General features: G+C 43.5%; 1 protein-coding gene across 9 annotated transcripts in view; it reads left to right on the top strand.

Annotated features, from left to right (window-relative positions):
• The first annotated feature begins 649 nt into the window (after nt 1-649).
• LOC116949346 (ERC protein 2-like) overlaps nt 650-19,221 on the top strand; it is a 176,894-nt gene continuing 158,322 nt past the window's right edge. For 3 of the 9 annotated variants that reach the window (XM_076072068.1, XM_076072072.1, XM_076072075.1), the window contains exons 1-6: nt 650-994; nt 2,025-2,530; nt 4,050-4,246; nt 6,356-6,610; nt 14,510-14,721; nt 17,632-17,854. In XM_076072068.1, coding sequence (XP_075928183.1) covers nt 2,260-2,530; nt 4,050-4,246; nt 6,356-6,610; nt 14,510-14,721; nt 17,632-17,854 — 1,158 coding nt within the window. In that variant the 5' untranslated portion in view covers nt 650-994; nt 2,025-2,259. The remainder of the gene's footprint in view (nt 995-2,024; nt 2,531-4,049; nt 4,247-6,355; nt 6,611-14,509; nt 14,722-17,631; nt 17,855-19,221) is intronic. The other 6 variants (XM_076072071.1, XM_076072073.1, XM_076072074.1 and 3 more) reach the window with 4 other exon arrangements.

Genomic DNA, 19,221 nt, shown 5'->3' with positions numbered 1-19,221 from the left:
GATCAGTTACATTGCATTTATGGCTTTCATTTTGGTGATTTCGAAAACGTTTTTTTTGTTTTGGCCATGTTTTTGTTTATTGTAGTACGGAGTTAGACTGATGGCCTTAATCTTAGTTGTCATGTGGTTGTTGTTGTTATTATTTGAATTGATTCCACTGGGATTTTTGCACACAGCGTTGGTGTACGGTGCTATTTCAGGAATATTTAGATGTTTTTTTTCCCTGGATTTTCTGTTTGCACAGTCACATAATCACTTTAAGATGTTTTCTTGTTCATGTTTTTGTTTGTTGCGGTTGCACCCGATTCAAGAGCCGAATGGCTCACAGGGCTATACCAAATAAGTGAACTATGGAACTAACTATGGAACTATGGAAAATTGTGGAAACTACACACAAAATAATGGGAACTCACTTAATGTATTGCTTTTCTCTTTCACCATTGGGGCAGAAGGTGCAATATGTTGGTCACGTGAACTTAAGACCCCCCCCCCCCCTCCGGAGTAAACAACAACAACCAGAAGTCTGTGACAGAGGCTTGTTGTAACATGTGGGGTGGAGGCGGGGGAGGAGGGGGAGTTGGTGGGCGGGGAGGGACCGGGCGCAGCTTCTTAAACGCACTCGCACAGAGGTTGTGGCCTCGGTCCATTCCTGGCCACGTGAAGCGACGTCGGCCAATGGGCGCGCGGTGAAATTTCACGGAGCGAAGTATTGTGGGTAGGGAAGCACCACCCCATCACCCACCCCATCACCCACCGCCACTCACCACCAAGCCCCGACGACGGCTGTGCTGCGTCGGCTCCCGCCGTGGATGCAGCGGCAGCGGCGGCGGCGTTCAGAGGCCAGCCGCGAGGCTTCCCCCCCCCCCAGGGCAGCTTTCGCGAACCTCTCTCGGGCGCGCGGGAGGAGGAGGAGGAGGCCGACCGTGTGGGTGACCGCCGCCAGATTCGAAGGCGGGCGCCGGGGTTTTTACGCGCGGCTGAGGAGGAGGAGGAGGTAAGAACCCGTTTTGTCTTTTCTCAACAAGCTTCATAGCTTTTTTTTTGGGTCGGTGGCTTCTTTTCTCTGCTTGTTGTTTTTTTGTGTGCGTGTGTGTTCAGACGTGGCATCTCAGCCGAGGGATCTTTGGACCGTGAGCTGCCTGGGCCCCCCCCACTCCTGCTTGCTTGCTCTCTCTCTCTCCTCCCTCCTGCTTGCTCTCTCTCTCTCTCTCCTCCTGAGATGATCAACGACAAAATTAATTTGTCACGGAATCGATTTTTTTAAATTACCGGCGTCTTGCTTTGCTCGCTGTCACAACTGTGCTGGCATTGAATGAAGGGGGTCTCTCGCCACCCCTCAGCTAGATAGAAGGCTGCAGTGGATGAGGAGGATGAGGAGGAGGAGGATGAGGATGGGAGAGGCGAGTACAGGGGAGGGTGGTGGCTTGCCTGACTCCCTGGCCGGATTAGGTGGGGCAGAAAGCAGCTGAGCGGTTAGAGACCGCATCCCTACCCCCCCCCAACCTCACTCCTTCCTTGCCCGCATGCTTGTGATAGCATCTTGGGAATAACGTTGAGGATATTAGCGTGACACTTCAACAGATGACGGCCTGCGATTCTGGTAGGTCTGTTTTCCACACTGGTGCCTGACCTGAGCAGATACCACTTAGCTGTGGCTGCTGCCTGGCAATGAGATTAATTGTGTGTAGCAGCGTAGCTCGCTGCCTCGGTGAACATTTTTCCAGGTGCTCATTCGTGCAACTGTGAATGCATCGTGACCCAACATTATTTAGTGAAAGCGGTGCACACAATGGTTATTGCGATCATTGTGTGCACCGCATAACTCGGTGCCGTTTGGATAAAAATGTACACATTTAAAAGTGTTACATTTGAAGAGACGGCGCAAGAAATGTTAACCATTCGTCGCCGACATATTCTGGTGCGAATTATAACTTTTTTTTGCTTGCCCCTTGATTGGAAGACAAACGTGCATACATTGATTTGGTCAATTTTAACGTGACACTACTTTTCCTCTCTGCTTGCAGAAGATGCTGAGTTGACATCCTCTCCGTCAATCGCGGTGCAAGCACGGTGGAGGTGGGGGGGGTGGTGCCAGGGGTGGTGGTAGTGGTTCAGCAGGAGCAGGAGGGGGGGCAGTAGTGAAGGAGCGCCCAGGATTCTGTGCTGCCCAGCGGTGAGAGGGACGGGCAACCGTGAATAAATAAGCAGAGGGCAGCAGGCAAGAGGTGGGTACGGGGAGTGGGGCGGGGGGTGTTGAGGATGTACAACAGCTCTCGCACGGTCACCGGTGGCGATGGTGGCGGCGGTGGAGGAGATCCGGGCTCGACGCGATCCCCGCGCCTCCCGCGCTCACCGAGACTCGGGCACCGCCGCACCAACAGCAGCGGTGGAAGTGGCGCGGCGGCTGGCGGCAGCGGGAAGACCATGTCCATGGAGAACATCCAGTCCCTGAACGCAGCCTACGCAGCCTCGGGGCCGCTCTACCTGGGCGAGTATGACGGCCCTGGCGGCGTAGCCGGCATCTCTGCCGGTAAGGGGTTCGCCAGCCACAACCGCTCGCTCGCTTGCTCGCTCATTGGCTCACAAGCAACAGAAACTGAACACGTTCGTTCAAGAGGGAAACGTATATGGTTGGTGACAATTAAGGCCACTGGGCCCTTCTTAGCAGAGAGGACAGCAGGATGACGATGTATGTTGTGCTCTTTGGTCATTTGTTTAATTGTCAAACTACAGTACTTGTTACTGAAACAGGAGCTTTGCTTCCCGTTAGAGTCTATAAATATTTTGATTGTACGCTAATGTGTTTTTTTTATATCTTATTTTTTATTGCACACTTCTATAATGTTTGTGATCCAGGTCTCTCTTGAGAAAGAGCTGTTTAGTCTCAGTGGTCTGTCATCTTATTTAAATTACATTTTATACTGCAAATAATTATAAAGCTATTAACATAATCGATTGCTATATAGTAGTTAGAGCACAATTGTAAATGTATGGAGCACAACATTATTTGACACTGGTAAAGATTTATATTTTGTGTAATTTTTTTTATCTAACTTTGGATCAATTGAATTTTGAAGCCGATTAACTCAGAAATTCCAATTTGAACAATTTAATTTCACTTGTTGCTTTTATATATTTTTTTTACACAAAACCTGGTCACTTTCTTCAGTGGTTGTCGAATTTAGAAATACTATAGTGAAAATAATACATGCACATTACGGATTTTAAGTCCCATTGTAGTTTTATGCTGGTACGTTTTGGCTTGCGGTCAAATGTGTGCACATTTTCCAAAGTGTGGCAGAAAAAATAAAGAAAACAATTGGGTTTCTTAACCAGTAAACCTTAATGTTTGCATAACCTTTTGGCATACAGCTATATGTCACAAGCCTTTTTGCGTTTATATAATTTGATTAATTTAACAATTGAAGTATTATTAAAACTTTAGAGTTAAAACATGTCATGTTTCATCTACTACATTCATTTGTTTTTAATAAAGCCACTTAAGATGGCAAATGAATTCCCTCCCTGACAAATAAAGGCATTTTCACCAATAATGTACCGACTGCATATTTAGCGCAGTTTCAAATGTAATACTCGGTCATGTTTAGGTTCAAATCATCTGCTAATGAATGTCACAAGAATGACATGACCCAACAGTCAAAATATACAAGTCTGTAGCAAATACATGGTAGGTTATATCTGTAAGCAAATGTACTGACGGCTCCTTTTGCCCGCTAGATTTTATTTAACCTGTTCTTGTCGGATAAACACACGTCTGTTGCTTCCAACAAGCAATTGGCCATTACTGTTGGTGGCATTACGAGCGTGTCATGTGGGAAGGTTAAATTCTGCCGCCCCCGTTAAAAACATTTCAACGGCCTGACAATGACTAGCATTTGTAGCTTGCTATTTTTATTAAGGCCTCTATATTTAGGAATTTGTAGAATGGAATGCTGCGGCCAAACCTCAGCCCGCGATGCCCTGCAACATTTTTACGTGTCTTGTTTGAGCATAAATACATTGCATTTAAAATGTTTCGACATTTTTAGTAGCCGGCTTACCGAAGTCAACGATGACACTAGGACGACCGATGGGCGCCCCGGTGAGCTCGGTGCCCCGGCCCGCTCCGTATGGCCTTCGCATGACTGCCATGGGCAGCAGCCCCAACATTGCTTCAGCCGGCCTTCCCGGTGGGGATGCCATCATCTTTGGAGAGAATGACCTCGCCTACAGCATGGGTGCACAGGTAACTACAACAACATATACAGATTTTGCACCGTGAGTACGACACTGACCAAACGCCTGCACTGATTAAAATGCTTTCTCTCTCGTAAGTTCGGCCAGTTTTTTTTTCCCCCTTCATATTTAAGCACCATGTAAATGTATTATTATGCCAGGGTTGGAATGGTTAGCGCACTGGTTCGATTTGATCTTCCGGTGCGACAGTTGAAAAAAAAAAGTTTCATAAATCGCGTCCCCCCCCCACCTCCATCCACCCAGCAGTATAATTGGGTACATTACGGTTAGTAGATCAGGAGTAGGTCACGCTTGTGGTGTGTACCTTGTACTCCCGCCTTCTCCATGATGTGTGGCCAGTGTGGAAGGGTAGGCCAAATGCCTACTAATGGGGCTCACATGAGCTTGCTCTAGTGAAATACCTTCTTGGCAGCAGCGGCGCGAGAGCAAGTGATTACAGTGTTGCAACCTGTAACATTTATATTATTCTTGATTCAGGATCGTCGACGTATCCGGGTGGCTTTGGGGCGCTCGTAGCTTGTCGGAGCACTGATTCTTCACTCCTAAGATCCTTGGTTTGACGCTGGGTTTCAGCCACCCGTACTTACACTGTATCCTCAATTATAGCATGTGTATGGTCTCAGCCTGGTCACAAATGGCCATTTTAAAAGAGCCATTGAATGCAATCTAGTTTTCACTTAATTTGTCTTATTGAAACATGTTAGAGGCACAAGAATATGTATTCCCATGCATCCTCTGTTGCAGGGCATGTGCGAATGCGAGTCACCTGATGTGTAACGAGGCATTTGAAGGGACCTCAGAAGAAATGCTTTGACATCAGCTTCCAGGGACCGTAATCTAACATGAGATGATGTTACACTGCTTTTTGCAAAAATTATAAATGTAAATACATTTGTCTCCTAAACATGATGCCAATAACATAATTAGAATTGGAATATAATTAGTAAAACGAGATTGATTTTGGTCAGCTTCTTCAATAATATTTGAGTAAATTTAAGTATACAAGAAAATAACACGAAGCTCCTCACAAACCTTCTTGCTTTACTGTTTCCTGCAAGCAACTTGTTGTTATGATCCACTGCCCATGCCTATCAGCTGCTTGAATAAACATATAAAATAATAACAACGGTGAGAAGGATATTTTACAAGAGAATAAAGTGTTTAACACTTCTTTATAAAGTTCTAAAGCTTATCAAGTCAGGTCCAGGAAGAGGGTGACCATGGCTACCGAAGCAATTAACCAGGGCGTATCCCTTTTGGTGGCCCCTAGCCAGAGCAGAAATTCTACATTGCCATGGCATGGACCAGTATGATCTTACGAACACAACGAATGTCGAAGTGGACAATTAAAACTCCTTTTTTCCATCTTCCTTATCTTTCGAAGACCTGTCATTGCAGCTGAATAGACAGGAAGTCCATTTATAATGCATATGTGTATATATATAACAGACAGGAAGTCCATATCTCAACATTAAATGTTCTCTTATGTTTTTTTTTCCATTGGCGAATGCTTTTCCGGACAAGTATTTTCTACAATAATTTGTTTAATCGGGCAACCCCTCGACTGATTTAGACATTCAAGGTTTTTCGTCACCAGTCAAAACCTTGCAGACCATGCAGATGACATAACCATCTCGCAAAATCTCCAAAGTACAGCTGACGCCGAGACTTGATGGGCCTTAGGTTGCCACCTTGAAGGTACAAGACAACCAAGGAATTTGACGGAAAGAGGATGTAGAATAATCTCGGTTCCAGAAGAGGGGGTTAACAGCACGTAAATGCGTTGTCTTGAGTGGGGTATAATTCCTAAATTGATAAAAAAAAATTGACTTCTAATTGCTTACCTTTCCTATAGTTTGCACTCCTATTGTGTTCTTGTATGGCTTGTTGTAACGTTCTGACCCGCCCGAACTGAACACCTGTTAAAAAGAGCTGTATAGCCCATCGCGGATTCCTCCAGTATAAATAAATACTCTGATTTCGAACGTCTTGGGAAGACTTAGATTTGTGCAGGACAGCCACTAAAAAAAAAGAAAAGAGGACTATAATGGGTAAACTGGGAACGGGTGGTAACCTGAGACGGATCTCTCCCCACCAGGTGCCGGCGTCGCTGCGCGGCGTGCGCGAGTGCAGCATGCTGGAGCTGCAGGCGCAGCTCAAAGAGATGCAGCGCGCCAACGAGCTCCTGCGGCGGGAGCTCGAGGTGAAGGAGAGCAAACTGGGCTCCTCCATGAGCAGCATCAAGACCTTCTGGAGCCCAGAGCTCAAGAAGGAGCGCGCCATACGCAAGGAGGAGGCGTCGCGGATGACCGTCATCAAGGAGCAGATGCGCGTCATGCAGGAGGAAACCCAGGTACGTGCGGCAGAGTTAATTAACCTTGCTGTGCTGGTGCCAGGCCCCCCACCGCCCCCCAGCAGATATTATATTTGGGTGCGTTCACCTGACTATGAACATGATGTGATGGACGAGCTGCGTAACTTAATTATATCGCAGTTGTGTGAGAGAAGTAGAGCCAATAGATGCTCAAGTCCCCATTCCATTTCCATATATTGCGTCCAAGGACGAGAGATTGTGTGCTGCTCGTAATTTATTATTCATATTGTTTTATTCCACCCGCATTTTTTTTGTTACTGTAAGCCTCAATAAAAAAATTAATAAACACTGATTTTAAATCATTTTTAGTGGGGTTATTCGAATTATGAGTCTTTAATGTTTATAAGACCAGTAGCCATCATAACGCTTGATGAATTTCATCCACAAATAGCTTAGTTAACGAATGTGTTCGTGGATGATTTAGGTAACAAAATTAACGCTGGGTATGTGTTCACGCCAGCGCCTGGCAAGCTCTCAGTGTGCTCGATTACACCTGCGCGTCATTAAACGTATTTTCTCAGCTGTTCCTAACCCATTATTGTTTTTGTAATTACTCTACGAATGCAGGTGTTAGTGTGGAGGAAGGGAGCTATGTCATGAGAATAAATGTTTGTTTTTTTTAGTTAAAATTTAAAATGAATCGTGTTTTAATTTTTCCTCTTTAAATATTTTTATTTAATGAAAACAGGGCACATTTCAGGAGCCTTTTAAGACCTGATTCAGTTCATGGGTCCAAAGGTTTATTGGCTCGTTTGGATTTGGCTGAAACCAGTTGTTTGCCTTCTCCAAATAACCTGTTTGTAGAGATAAGGTGATGGTGCTGTTGATCAATTGAACATTCAGCCCAGCAGATGACATCAAATAAAAAGCCAATGTTCAAAAACAAGGTTCAGGGGTTTGTATTTTCCCTATTTGAAATGGATCTTGTTTCATCAGGCGTGAGACATTTTACATCAAAATACAACTTAAATCGCTGGACCCTTGTTGTTCCGTTTACCGCCAAAGTAAATGGAGAATGCCTTATTTTACTGGGTGGCACATTCATAAGTAATGGTTATCTGTACATACATGCAATCTTACATTTCGTACATGGAAACTGATGAATATTTTTAGTATCAAATTTGGAATTAGCAAATGTTATAACAAGAAAAATTAATGGCGGGGGGTTGTTTGACAATACTTCACCGCACTGGTCAGTACGGGTTGGTGAAGTATGCCCAGAGTAGAATGGAGCACATTTCATCCCATCTCTTTCGGAAGTACCTGGCTGAGTTTGCGTGCCACATATGCGGTACCCCGCCCTATAAGGCTAGGAAGCCTCATTGTCATGGTAACGCAGATTTTTGTTGTTAACACATGATGATGCTGGATGTCATCTCCAAATGAAACGTATACAATTTTCGAAGCTTTAGCTTGCTTTTGCACATTCCGGGTTTCTTAAAAAACAAACCCATTGGCATATTTGCCCACTTAACTTGATTTGATTGGCTCTTAGAGTGGAGAGGCCAGGGGGCTTATAATAAAAAAATACATTATACCCACAATCTAATGAAAAGGAAACTCATTATGAACCATATTGCCATGTGTTTTACATGACAAAGCTGGTCACGGTCACGAGAGCACTTTAAAAAAAATAATTCTGATAACATTCATGTTCCAGTTACATCGCATGTGCACTCTGCGGCATACAACTCAAGGAAGCAGCAAATTATCTCATACGTCAAACATATAAGAGCATAATAACGTTTACAGTCTTGCTTTTGAATGTGACAATGCTTGTTTCAAGGCACCCTGTGCCTTGAATGCAATAAATTGATGGCAATGTTTAGATGCAATAAGGTGATCGCTGGGCGTGCTACATATAGCATATGTGATTATTTTTAGAACCGCGGGATGAGCTCAAAATTAACCTACGCTTCTTCTTCACTCCTATTTTATTCAGCAATTTCATTAGCGGATTCATATTGAAATTTCTTGCCACATAAATAAGAGGTTTAAAAGAAACTGCTGTAATTATTTTCTGTTTTAAACGCAGAGCAAGCAGTATGAATTGTGCAAATAAGTATTTCGTGAAAAATATTCGGCCGCGTCATTTTCAATATAAACTGCATGATTTGAAAAAAAAAGATCACTTTTTGTAACGTAAAAAAATCATGCCAATCTTTCCTGAGTAATGTTGAATTGTATCAATGCAGTACAGCACATTATTGGATTTCACTAATTATTTTTACTATCAGTCGCACGATTGCATCATTAAATGTTGTAGACATATACATTTAGGCACACTCTAATGTCTTGAGATTTGCTAAAAAAAAATTTGCAAGAAAAATGGTAATGAATAAAATCACAGACTTTTTGTCTACTATAGTCTTGCCTGTTAATACCATTAACCCCCCCCCCCCCCCCATTATCAATGCATTTGTTATATTACATAAAAGATTTGCGTCAAACCAAAACTTACATTTTATAAACTCAGGGCTATTTTTTCATCTCATACTATTGAGGAGTGAACCGATGGTGGGATAGCTCTGCACTATGAACCCATGAGCTCGTGGTGTCTGAACAATCCTGGAGCCCCCCACGCTTCACCAATCCACACTGCCAACTGTGTGGTCAACCACCCCCTGCGGCTAATAGTCTAGCAGTACAGCATGTTCGCTCGCAGCTTGTTGTAGAGGTTGCAGAGGTTCACAGTTGGAATCCAGCGGCCGCCCTGATTGCGGGTGTAATATCCGTGATGATACTTCACGCCGTATTCTTCAGCAGTGGACGTTAAATGTCCCGTGCTTTCATTCGCGGGAGTTGGGCCCCTTTGTGTGCTGGTGTCAAGGTCAAAATTTGCCTCTTTCAAAAATTACCCCCAAATTACTAAATTGGGATGATATATAAAACGTAATCATCATCCCTTATGGGTTGACTAATGCCCCAGGTCACTCTTGTATATTAGACTATGCTGGTCACTCTTGTAAATTAGACTATCCTGGTCTCTTGAATTCTCATCTGGTTAAACAAGATAAACTTGACTTTATTCAATATGGAGCGACCTTCATCTACCAATTGAGTGACAAAGGACTGAATATATTACTATTATATTGAGTGTATGTATATAGAATTTCCTTATTTAACGCCGTACATGCATTCCTGACAAAAGGGTTACCTTAAGCGAATACCCCGTTAAGCAAGGAATTGCTGTACTGAATCACATGTGTGCTATAAAATCAGCCTGCAGTCATCTCATGGCCGGGACAAAGAACTGAGATGAGGGTACGCCACGTACTGTATCATTCCGCGTACTCTATCATACCACTCGGCCGCACAGCTCAAGAAAGTAGTTTGTCGTCGACTGCTCAGAAACTGCATTATAACTGTGCGCGTTCTGTGTTATGGGAAAAGTGTTCCCGAATAGGGGAACCGCGTTCTCGTTAAAAAGCATTCAGCAAGGACTTACCATATTTTAACACAGTTTTAGTGATATTTAAAGCTTAAACTTGCAAACCAGGGTGGCCAAAAGATGGCAATACAGTACAGAAGGTGTAGTGAATCAACCTGTGCAGAGGTTTGAGTGTTATCTCCTTGCATGTTTCGTTGGCCTATTCTGGTACTCCAATTTCTCCCACATGAATCAAAATATTATTATTGAAACGAATTATGGAAAAAATGACCTGAGATCCCCAAATGCAGGACCCTCCTGAAGAACAGAGTCTTGAGACTATAAAGCTTTCCTATATCAACAAGCAGCATGATCAGTTTCTTAAAATGCTTGTTGACTGCCATTTTAAATACTGTCCCATTAAATATTGGTCTTATAATGAATATTTCCATTATAACACTGCAGTGTGATTGGTTCACTTTTGGTTCCTTTCTTAAGAGACATTTAAGATGTCATTGTTCAACACATTGACTTATGTCAGTAATGGGCCTTTAATATTTAATTAAGGTGAAAGCCAGTTGGCACGAAATTAAAAATTAATGGTACAAACTGTATTTTTGCACGAACTGTATCAACAATCCTTGTTTCCTTCATGCAGAATTTAGATTTCTTTCCCTTTCTTAAAACATTACCATGTAAGGCAGGGCTTAAGTGCATTATCAATAGTATACAACGACCTGTAATTTAAGGTACATTTACAATATGTAACAGTATATATGCTGAAGGTTTTAAGTAATAAATGTGTGTATGTGTATATATTGTATTGTGTTGGAAACGGGTGAAACAACACGCACTGCATTATGAAACCCGGCTACCTGGGTTTGATTCCCATCCTATAAACTTTATATTTTACCAGGTAAGGTCTATTGAGCTATATAGCTATTCTTCAGAAGCGACCTTGCCACAAATGATAGTTCAACGCTGTGGCTTATGTGAAAAGTTATAGCAGTCAAATACTCTAAACGCATGTTCATTTTAAATGTGGAGGAAAAAAACGGAGGACCCGGAGAAAAATCCACGCAACCACGAGGAAGACATGAAAACTCCAAATATGCAGGCGTCGGGGTCGGGATCCATCCCACGACCTCCTGTATACCAGGCGAGGGAGGTAACATCTCGCCACTGCAGTGCCCATGGCGGATGTAAGTGGCAAGCGATATCTGAAAAGGTTCTAGGCCTCTCCTCGGTCAACTCAACCACAAAGTGAGCTCCTCGCTCGGTGTGTAAATATCAGTAGTGGGGACTCTGAGGCAGCTGTGCGTGGTGCTGGCTACCTCACCACATCATGCGCCTTGCCAGCTTTAATGGAACAGTGCTTGCTCTAGCAGTCTTAAAGTCGAGACGAAGGACCTTTGTTTACATGTTTTTTTTACCCCCATCTTTTGTCTTGGCTTTCCTCAGACCAGGACACTTAAACAGAATGCAAAGGTTTGTTTCAGTTCTGCAAATGATCAAACATTTGCAATTGCTAACGTACCTGCAGCCTTGAGAAGCACAAGCTGCAGTAGAAGTCGATGTGAACACGTAATAAATGTCAACGCACAACGAAGCGGGTTGAATTTGTGAAGTCATGTCACTTCACAAACGTGGACCGTGTTTGCATTGCTGTTTATTGATCTGGTAGAATTAATGCGCATCATTGGCCCAAGCGATAGCATACACCCTTGACATATTTTATTTTGCTCGTATTACTTTATTTACTCTGTCGCGGAGTACATTTTGCCAAATGACAATCCCCGAGGCACGGCTAGGCTACTTTTTTCCTCTACTGATAGGGTTGGCTGCTTGTGAAAGCTTTACTTTCATATTATTAACGATTTAACATTTTGGAGGTGAGTAATTGACAACATTCGCCCTGGACGGTCAAGTGTGCAAATGTAGAATTAATCTAACTAAATTAATTTAAGCCCATGAAGCCTACGCAATTTGATCTCACGTGAATGATTTCAAATGCCACCCAGCAGACTGGACTCCAAGTTAATGGTGGGTTTAAATATAAATGGGCGGTTAAATGAAAGCTACGATGTGTTTTTCATCTGTGCCTCTATATGCTAGTTGTTTTTCATATGTAAAATACTTTGCAGGCATAATCATACATTGTCCTATTAAATACATCTTTTTTTGTAACCTCATGATACCATGAGTCTATTTAACTAAGAGGCTGCTTATAACATGAAACAAATTGCCTGGGTATGGACGTAAAACATTAGTGAGGCTCATAATGGAAAAATGTCCAGTTGCTTAATTTTTTTCATCTGTTCACAATACAGTGAATATCTGTCGTATTGTAATGTGCTATATGCAATGTGTCACTGTCGTCAACCTAACTGGCTATTAAACAGCAGAGCAGCGCATTCCATCATGTTAGAGAATGGTTCACGGAAGAGGATATCGCAGAGTTACTATTGAGATCCCTTCAAGTGACCTATAGGCCACACAATAGAGGGAATCGCTTTCCGCACCCATGCTGCATGTGAGAACTGTTTGTCGTGCAATAGTGAAACTGACATTCATTTCTCAGAGCTGAAATCTATCCAGGTTAAGTGCAGAACCAACATCAATGCAATGGGGACATTTCGTGTGTGCAGTTGTAGATGGGCCAGGGCTGAAATGTGCAACTCACTCCAGCCTTGATCATAGGTGACGGCAGCATGTCAGCAGTGCCAGCTCAGCGCTGCATTTTAAACGGTTTCTCAAGTCGATGGTCTCAGCCTGGTCGGCAACAATCACATTCAAATGGTTATCTTAACAATTGAAGGTGATGCACTGCTCTGTGAGAGTTCTGATTGGACTCTTTGTCTTGTGACGATTGGAAGTGAACTGGGGGGGAGCGGCAAAAAGCACGTTGCATTACGACTGATAATTTTTTGTGTACAATCGCCCGTAACTTTGCTGAATCGCTTCGGAGTGCACTAGAGTGGGGACATTTTCAGGAGAGAATGAAATTAGATTCAATATATAGCAGCATTGATTATTCTGTTTGTTGCAAGGGATTATCTCATTATGAAGCTAATATGGGTCTTGCAATAGTTTATGGGGGTTTAGCGAAAGGTAATTGCTGATAAGCATTCTTACTGTATTATTTGGCTCTTTATCTATGTTTAGCGACCTCTTTGCAGCTATCTGAGAGAAATGACTCAACAGATAATGCAAGCACAGGCCTGCTGTCATTCCATAAATTAATCTCTTCTTGGTACAAGACTACACCCTTAACATTTAGAACAGGATATTATATCTACACACTGACCGACAATGGTAATTTATTATTTTGTGACTCTTCAAATTGCGATAATAATATCAATAATGTAAAAATAATGAGTAGCTCTTTATCAGTCGTCTCTCTACCGGATGGAGCCGTCCCCAGGCATTGTCAGCCTGGGATGTTCTAACGATGCTACACCATGCCTGTCAGTGCGAGTAGTAAGCGGGGAGTGGGGTGCCGAGCAGTTCAGTTTTCACTCGCCACTGATGTTGGCTGTGCCCCAAAATTGGTAAACATTACGCGTTATATGATTGTAACATGAAACGGTTTAAAATAATAAAGTTTTTTTATTAGAACCGTATCGTTATTTCATTATATTTTGGCTGCCAATCATATTTTATCTTTCCTTTGCGAAACCACAGGGGGAATTATAATTGCACAGAAAATGTATTAAACATAATTTGTCAGTGTTTTAGCTGATTGGGTGGCCCTACAAGAATCTGCCTACAATTATGATTTATGCAGCATTTAAATGTGACCGCGTCTCAAGATGTTGTACAGAAACATTGGGCATATTTATTTTATACAGAGATGCAGTCGATCAAAGGCAGAAGGAAAATAATAATGCCTTAAGTCAATCTGGAATGACGTACTGATTAAGTCAGCTACTTTTGTTTGGTCGATTACTCAGGCCCATTTAAAAATGGTGGCCACCCCTCCCCACATCCTGCCTTTCAAAGGCAGGCTGTGGGGATGGTGAGACGTTTCTTAACTATTTTCATGTTATCAGATTTGTCGTATAAGTGAACAGACAATCGATAGAGTAATCGATTACTTAAATTATTTGATAAACCCCCTCTCGTCTTGAAACTGAACTTGAACAGGGTCAGGGAGTCGATCGCACAGATGGCTGGGGGTAAGGGAGTTCCAGACAATGTGGGGCAGCAGAGAAGAATGATAAACCTCTCATTGATCGAAGTTTGCCTGAAGACTTTTATAGAGGAATTGTGCTTATAAGTGAGCTGCGTGAATGTAAAGTGTGCTTTACCTGAATTGACGAGAACCTTACGTGCCACGTTCAGTGGAAGAGCATCTAATTTTGAAGTGCACAGTCACGTGTAATGTACTTTACTACTGTGGGGGCAGCAGAGGGAGAATTGACACTGCGGTTTTTTGTCCGCTGCCTAGAACGAGGGAAGGCCAGCAACATGCTAGGGTTGTCTGTGCGCGCTCCGTGATGTTGCAGCACCTGCAGCTGACGATCCAGGCCCTGCAGGAGGAGCTGCGCACCCAGCGCGACCTCAACCAGCTCTTCCAACAGCAGGACAGCAACTACCCCAGCGACGACAAGGCCGCCGGCGACGGGGCGGATGGGCGTACCGAGCCCAGCCAGGCCGAGTTCCACCGCCTTCGGGTGCAGCATGACCGCCAGTCCAAGGAGCTCTTCCTCCTGCGCAGGTGTGCAGGACTCGCACAGGGTTCATGTTTTGGCTCTCATGTGCATGGTTTACAGGTTTATGGCTTTGCTTTATTGTGCAGGGCTTACATCATGGTTCAGGGTTTGGCTCTCCTGTGCAGGGCCTACATGCGTCGTGTTTTGGTTCTGTTGTGTGGGGCTTACATGGTTTTCATGGCTTAACCCTCTTGGTGCAGGGCTTACAGGGTTCGGGTCTTGATTATCTTGTGCAGGGCTTACATGGTTCTGGGCCTGGCTCTATTGTGCAGGGCTTGCAGTGTTCATCTTTGGCTTCTACTGTGCAGGTCATACAGGTTTCAGGTTCTGATTCTTGAGTGGGGTTTGTCGGGTTCAAGGCTTGGCTCTCTTGTGCAGGGCTTACATGGTTCATGGTTTGGCTATCTTAAGTGGGGCTTACCTTGTTCATGGTCTGGATTTATTGTCCAGTGCTTATAGGGTTCAGGGTTTAGCTCTTTTGTGTGGGGCTTACATGGTTCAGACCCCGGCTGTCTTTTTGTGCTGTGCTTATAGGGTTCAGGGCCCGGCTCTCTTGTGCAGGACCTACGTGGTTCATTGACATGATCGACTTACAGGGTTCAGGGTTCGGTTCTCTTGTTCAGGGCTTACAAGGTTCAGGGACCGGCTGATCACGCAGGTCGTACATGGTCCGGCTCTCTCGCGTGGGGCTTGCAGGGTTCAGGGTTTGGTCCTGTTGTGCAGAACTTACCAGGTTCATGGTTTTGTTCTCTTGTGCAGGGCTTCCAGGGCTCAGGGTCTGGCTCTATTGTGCAAGGCTTAGAGAGATGGTATCTTTGAAAGTGACACCTCATATTGAACGACTAAATTAAATTTTTGAGAATTGTTCTTAAACCTACCATTGAGCTGTAAAATAATAATTGACACATTAAATGCTTGTATGCTTCTACTTTTGATGTATTTGGCTGTGAGGGTTCTGGATGGTCTTAACAACACATTTTAGCCAGATCATTATGTGAGCTGACCCATAAATATCAAAGATGAAATCATCATTTTGGCTGTGTTTTAACTTGGCACGATCAAAGTTGTAAGGGATGAGAGTAAACACATTTGTTAAATTGAGCAAGGTTATAAGAGCTTTCAGAGAAAAAGGCGATGGTGGGGGGGGGGATTCCACAATCTCCGGTGTTAGGTTTTGGTTTCGGTGTTGGTGATGAAGGGGTTACAGAGTTTAGCTTCTATTGTTCTGGTTTATTGTTAGCAATTGGCATTAGTGTTAAGGTTAACCTTTTGTTCTTCGTCGTTACAACTTTAGGGTTTATTTTCAGTGCTAGCGATTAGTGTGCAGTGATAATAGGATTTAATGTTTACCTTCTGTGTTATAGTTTAGGTTTAGGATATTGGCTTACCTTTACATTGATCAGCTTACAGGGTTTGGGGTTTTGTTTTTGGTGTTTGGGTTTAGCATTAGTGTGCAGTGGTTCCAGGGTTAAGAGTCATATTTTTGGGCTTCAGTGTTAGGGTTCATATTTTAGTGTACTGGGTTAGGGTTTGGATTTAATGTCATGCTTAGGGTTTATCTATTGTGCTAGGTTTCAGGTTTAGCCTTATTATGCAAGAGCGAGAATTATGATCGTTTACAGATGGATATTTAATGAACACTGATTATGCTGGAATTTTGACTGTTTTCATGTTTATCACAAACAATGATGTTGCTTGATTTGTCGTTTTGTTGGCAGTTGCTATAACCCCAAGAATGCAATGCAAACGTGATGATCAGTAGTACATTTTAACCACGTTGGGCAGAGCATACGATTGTAATAACAATTTGTTGACTTACAGAAACATTAATCTGCCTGTGGGGTTAAATAACGTTGTGAATGAGATGTGAGTGTCCGGATGTATTTTTCACACTCCAACATGTTTCCAATCATTTGGATTACAGCAATTGTAGTAAACAGACACACGAATGCATAAAAAAACTGTCACAATACCAAGGGTTCAAGAAAGCCGATCCTTAATAAATAATTACACGCTGCCGTCCATTAAAATGGCTGCTGAGTCGCAGAGGACAATTCTCGGCAACCCGCTGTGTCATTACTATTTTGTACAAACTGTTCTGTCTGCTGGCGTATGCCTACGTTTTGTAAAACATGTCAATTTCTCACTGGAGACATTGCCTTTGTCAATCGGAGGCGGTGGTGGAAAATGATGGTCCTGCTTCGTACTTTTACCTCTCATCACAATGCCGTTCAGCTCCACGATTGTGAGTTTTTTTTTTCCATGAGATCTGTTCAGTACAACATGGGCACTGGTCAGTGTGGTTTGGTGAAGGAGGCTCCGTGGACTTTTTCAGAAATCGCTCACCATTGACTTAAAGCATCCATGGTCGGTAATCAAACTCATACCAAGGAGGTTCATAGCGCAGTGGGCCTACCACTGTGCCACCGTTTAACAACAGCAAAACCCAATTCAATTAGAGGTACTTCCATAGTAAAAAATATTAATCAAACCATGTATGTATTTACATGTATGTATGTATGGCCAACATCATTGACAGTTATCTAAAGCGGTCCTGGGCCTCCCTTATATCGACTCAGCCTCAATTGAGTTCCTGGTGTGATGTGTGGACATCGCCACTCGGGAGACAAAGGCGGTCGTGAATGGTGTTGGCCACCCACCGCCTTGTGTGCCGTGCTGTACTTCAAAGGTGCTCGCTAACAGCACTTTCCCCAACAGTCAGTTAAGGCTATATTGGGGATCTTTGTATCTATGGGACCTTTTTGCCAGCATCAATATGATAAAATGTAAGAATAGGTAATAAAACAGGTGTTAAGATATTCTTTGTCTTTTGTTTTTTGTATGCTTAACTTTTTTTGCACCGTACATAGCCAAGCATGCTAATCGCAGGTGCTAACAACCATATGCACGGACAGGACCCTGGAGGAGATGGAGCTGCGCATCGATACGCAGAAGCAGACGCTGGGAGCACGCGACGAGTCGATCCGCAAGCTGCTGGAGATGCTGCAGGGAAAGGGCCCGGGCGGACGCGGTGGCACCACGGGAGACGACGAGAGGCTGGCGGATGCTGAGGCGCAGCTGAGTCATATTCAGGGGCTGCTGGAGGGCCGCGAGCGTGAGAACCAGCATCTCCGAGAGGTAGGGCACTGCACGGGCGCACTCTGTGCCTTGAAAGTATTCACTGTTGTTTGCTTTTCAATCTTTTAACAACACTTGTATATATATATTCTTGGTTCTTTCGGTAAAGTAACGTAGAAGGGAAACAAAATAATAAAAATATAAAACAATAACACTTATGTATTTATTTATTTATTAGGTTTTTTTTTATTTCGACTGTGCGATATGTGTCATGCCATGATTGGACCATTTGGATTGCATCTTTGACGAATTTATTATTTTATTTTTCTATACTGATTGTGCTCGGTGTCATGGCACGAGATGAATATATTTAGATTCCACGCTGAGCAGTGTAAATTCTTCATGTTAGAGAATGAACCTTGGAAGTACAGTGAGGGAAAAAAGTATTTGATCCCCTGCTGATTTTGTATGTTTGCCCACTGACAAAGAAATGATCAGTCTATAATTTTAATGGTAGGTTTATTTGAACAGTGAGAGACAGTATAACAACAACAAAAATCCAGAAAAACGCATGTCAAAAATGTTATAAATTGATTTGCATTTTAATGAGGGAAATAAGTATTTGACCCCTCTGCAAAACATGACTTAGTACTTGGTGGAAAAACCCTTGTTGGCAATCACAGAGGTCAGACGTTTCTTGTAGTTGGCCACCAGGTTTGCACACACCTCAGGATGGATTTTGTCCCACTCCTCTTTGCAGATCTTCTCCAAGTCATTAAGATTTCGAGGCTGACGTTTGGCAACTCGAACCTTCAGCTCCCTCCACAGATTTTCTATGAGATTAAGGTCTGGAGACTGGCTAGGCCACTCCAGGACCTTCATGTGTTTCTTCTTGAGCCACTCCTTTGTTGCCTTGGCCGTGTGTTTTGGGTCATTGTCATGCTGGAATACCCATCCACGACCCATTTTCAATGCCCTGGCTGAGGGAAGGAGGTTCTCACCCAAGATTTGACGGTACATGGCCCCGTCCATTGTCCCTTTGATGCGGTGAAGTTGTCCTGTACCCTTAGCAGAAAAACACCCCCAAAGCATAATGTTTCCACCTCCACGTTTGACGGTGGGGATGGTGTTCTTGGGGTCATAGGCAGCATTCTTCCTCCAAACACGGCGAGTTGAGTTGATGCCAAAGAGCTTCATTTTGGTCTCATCTGACCACAACACTTTCACCCAGTTGTCCTCTGAATCATTCAGATGTTCATTGGCAAACTTCAGACGGGCATGTATATGTGCTTTCTTGAGCAGGGGGACCTTGCGGGCACTGCAGGATTTCAGTCCTTCACGGCGTAGTGTCTTACCAATTCTTGTCTTGGTGACTATGGTCCCAGCTGCCTTGAGATCATTGACAATATCCTCCCGTATAGTTCTGG

The sequence above is a fragment of the Petromyzon marinus genome, chromosome 36 (genome assembly GCF_048934315.1).
Source record: "Petromyzon marinus isolate PM22_M1 ecotype Great Lakes invasive population chromosome 36, UKy_Petmar_22M1.pri1.0, whole genome shotgun sequence".
Lineage (NCBI taxonomy): Eukaryota > Metazoa > Chordata > Hyperoartia > Petromyzontiformes > Petromyzontidae > Petromyzon > Petromyzon marinus.
Note: the sequence above shows the minus strand (reverse complement) of the source record. Positions and strands in the feature narration are given on the sequence as shown.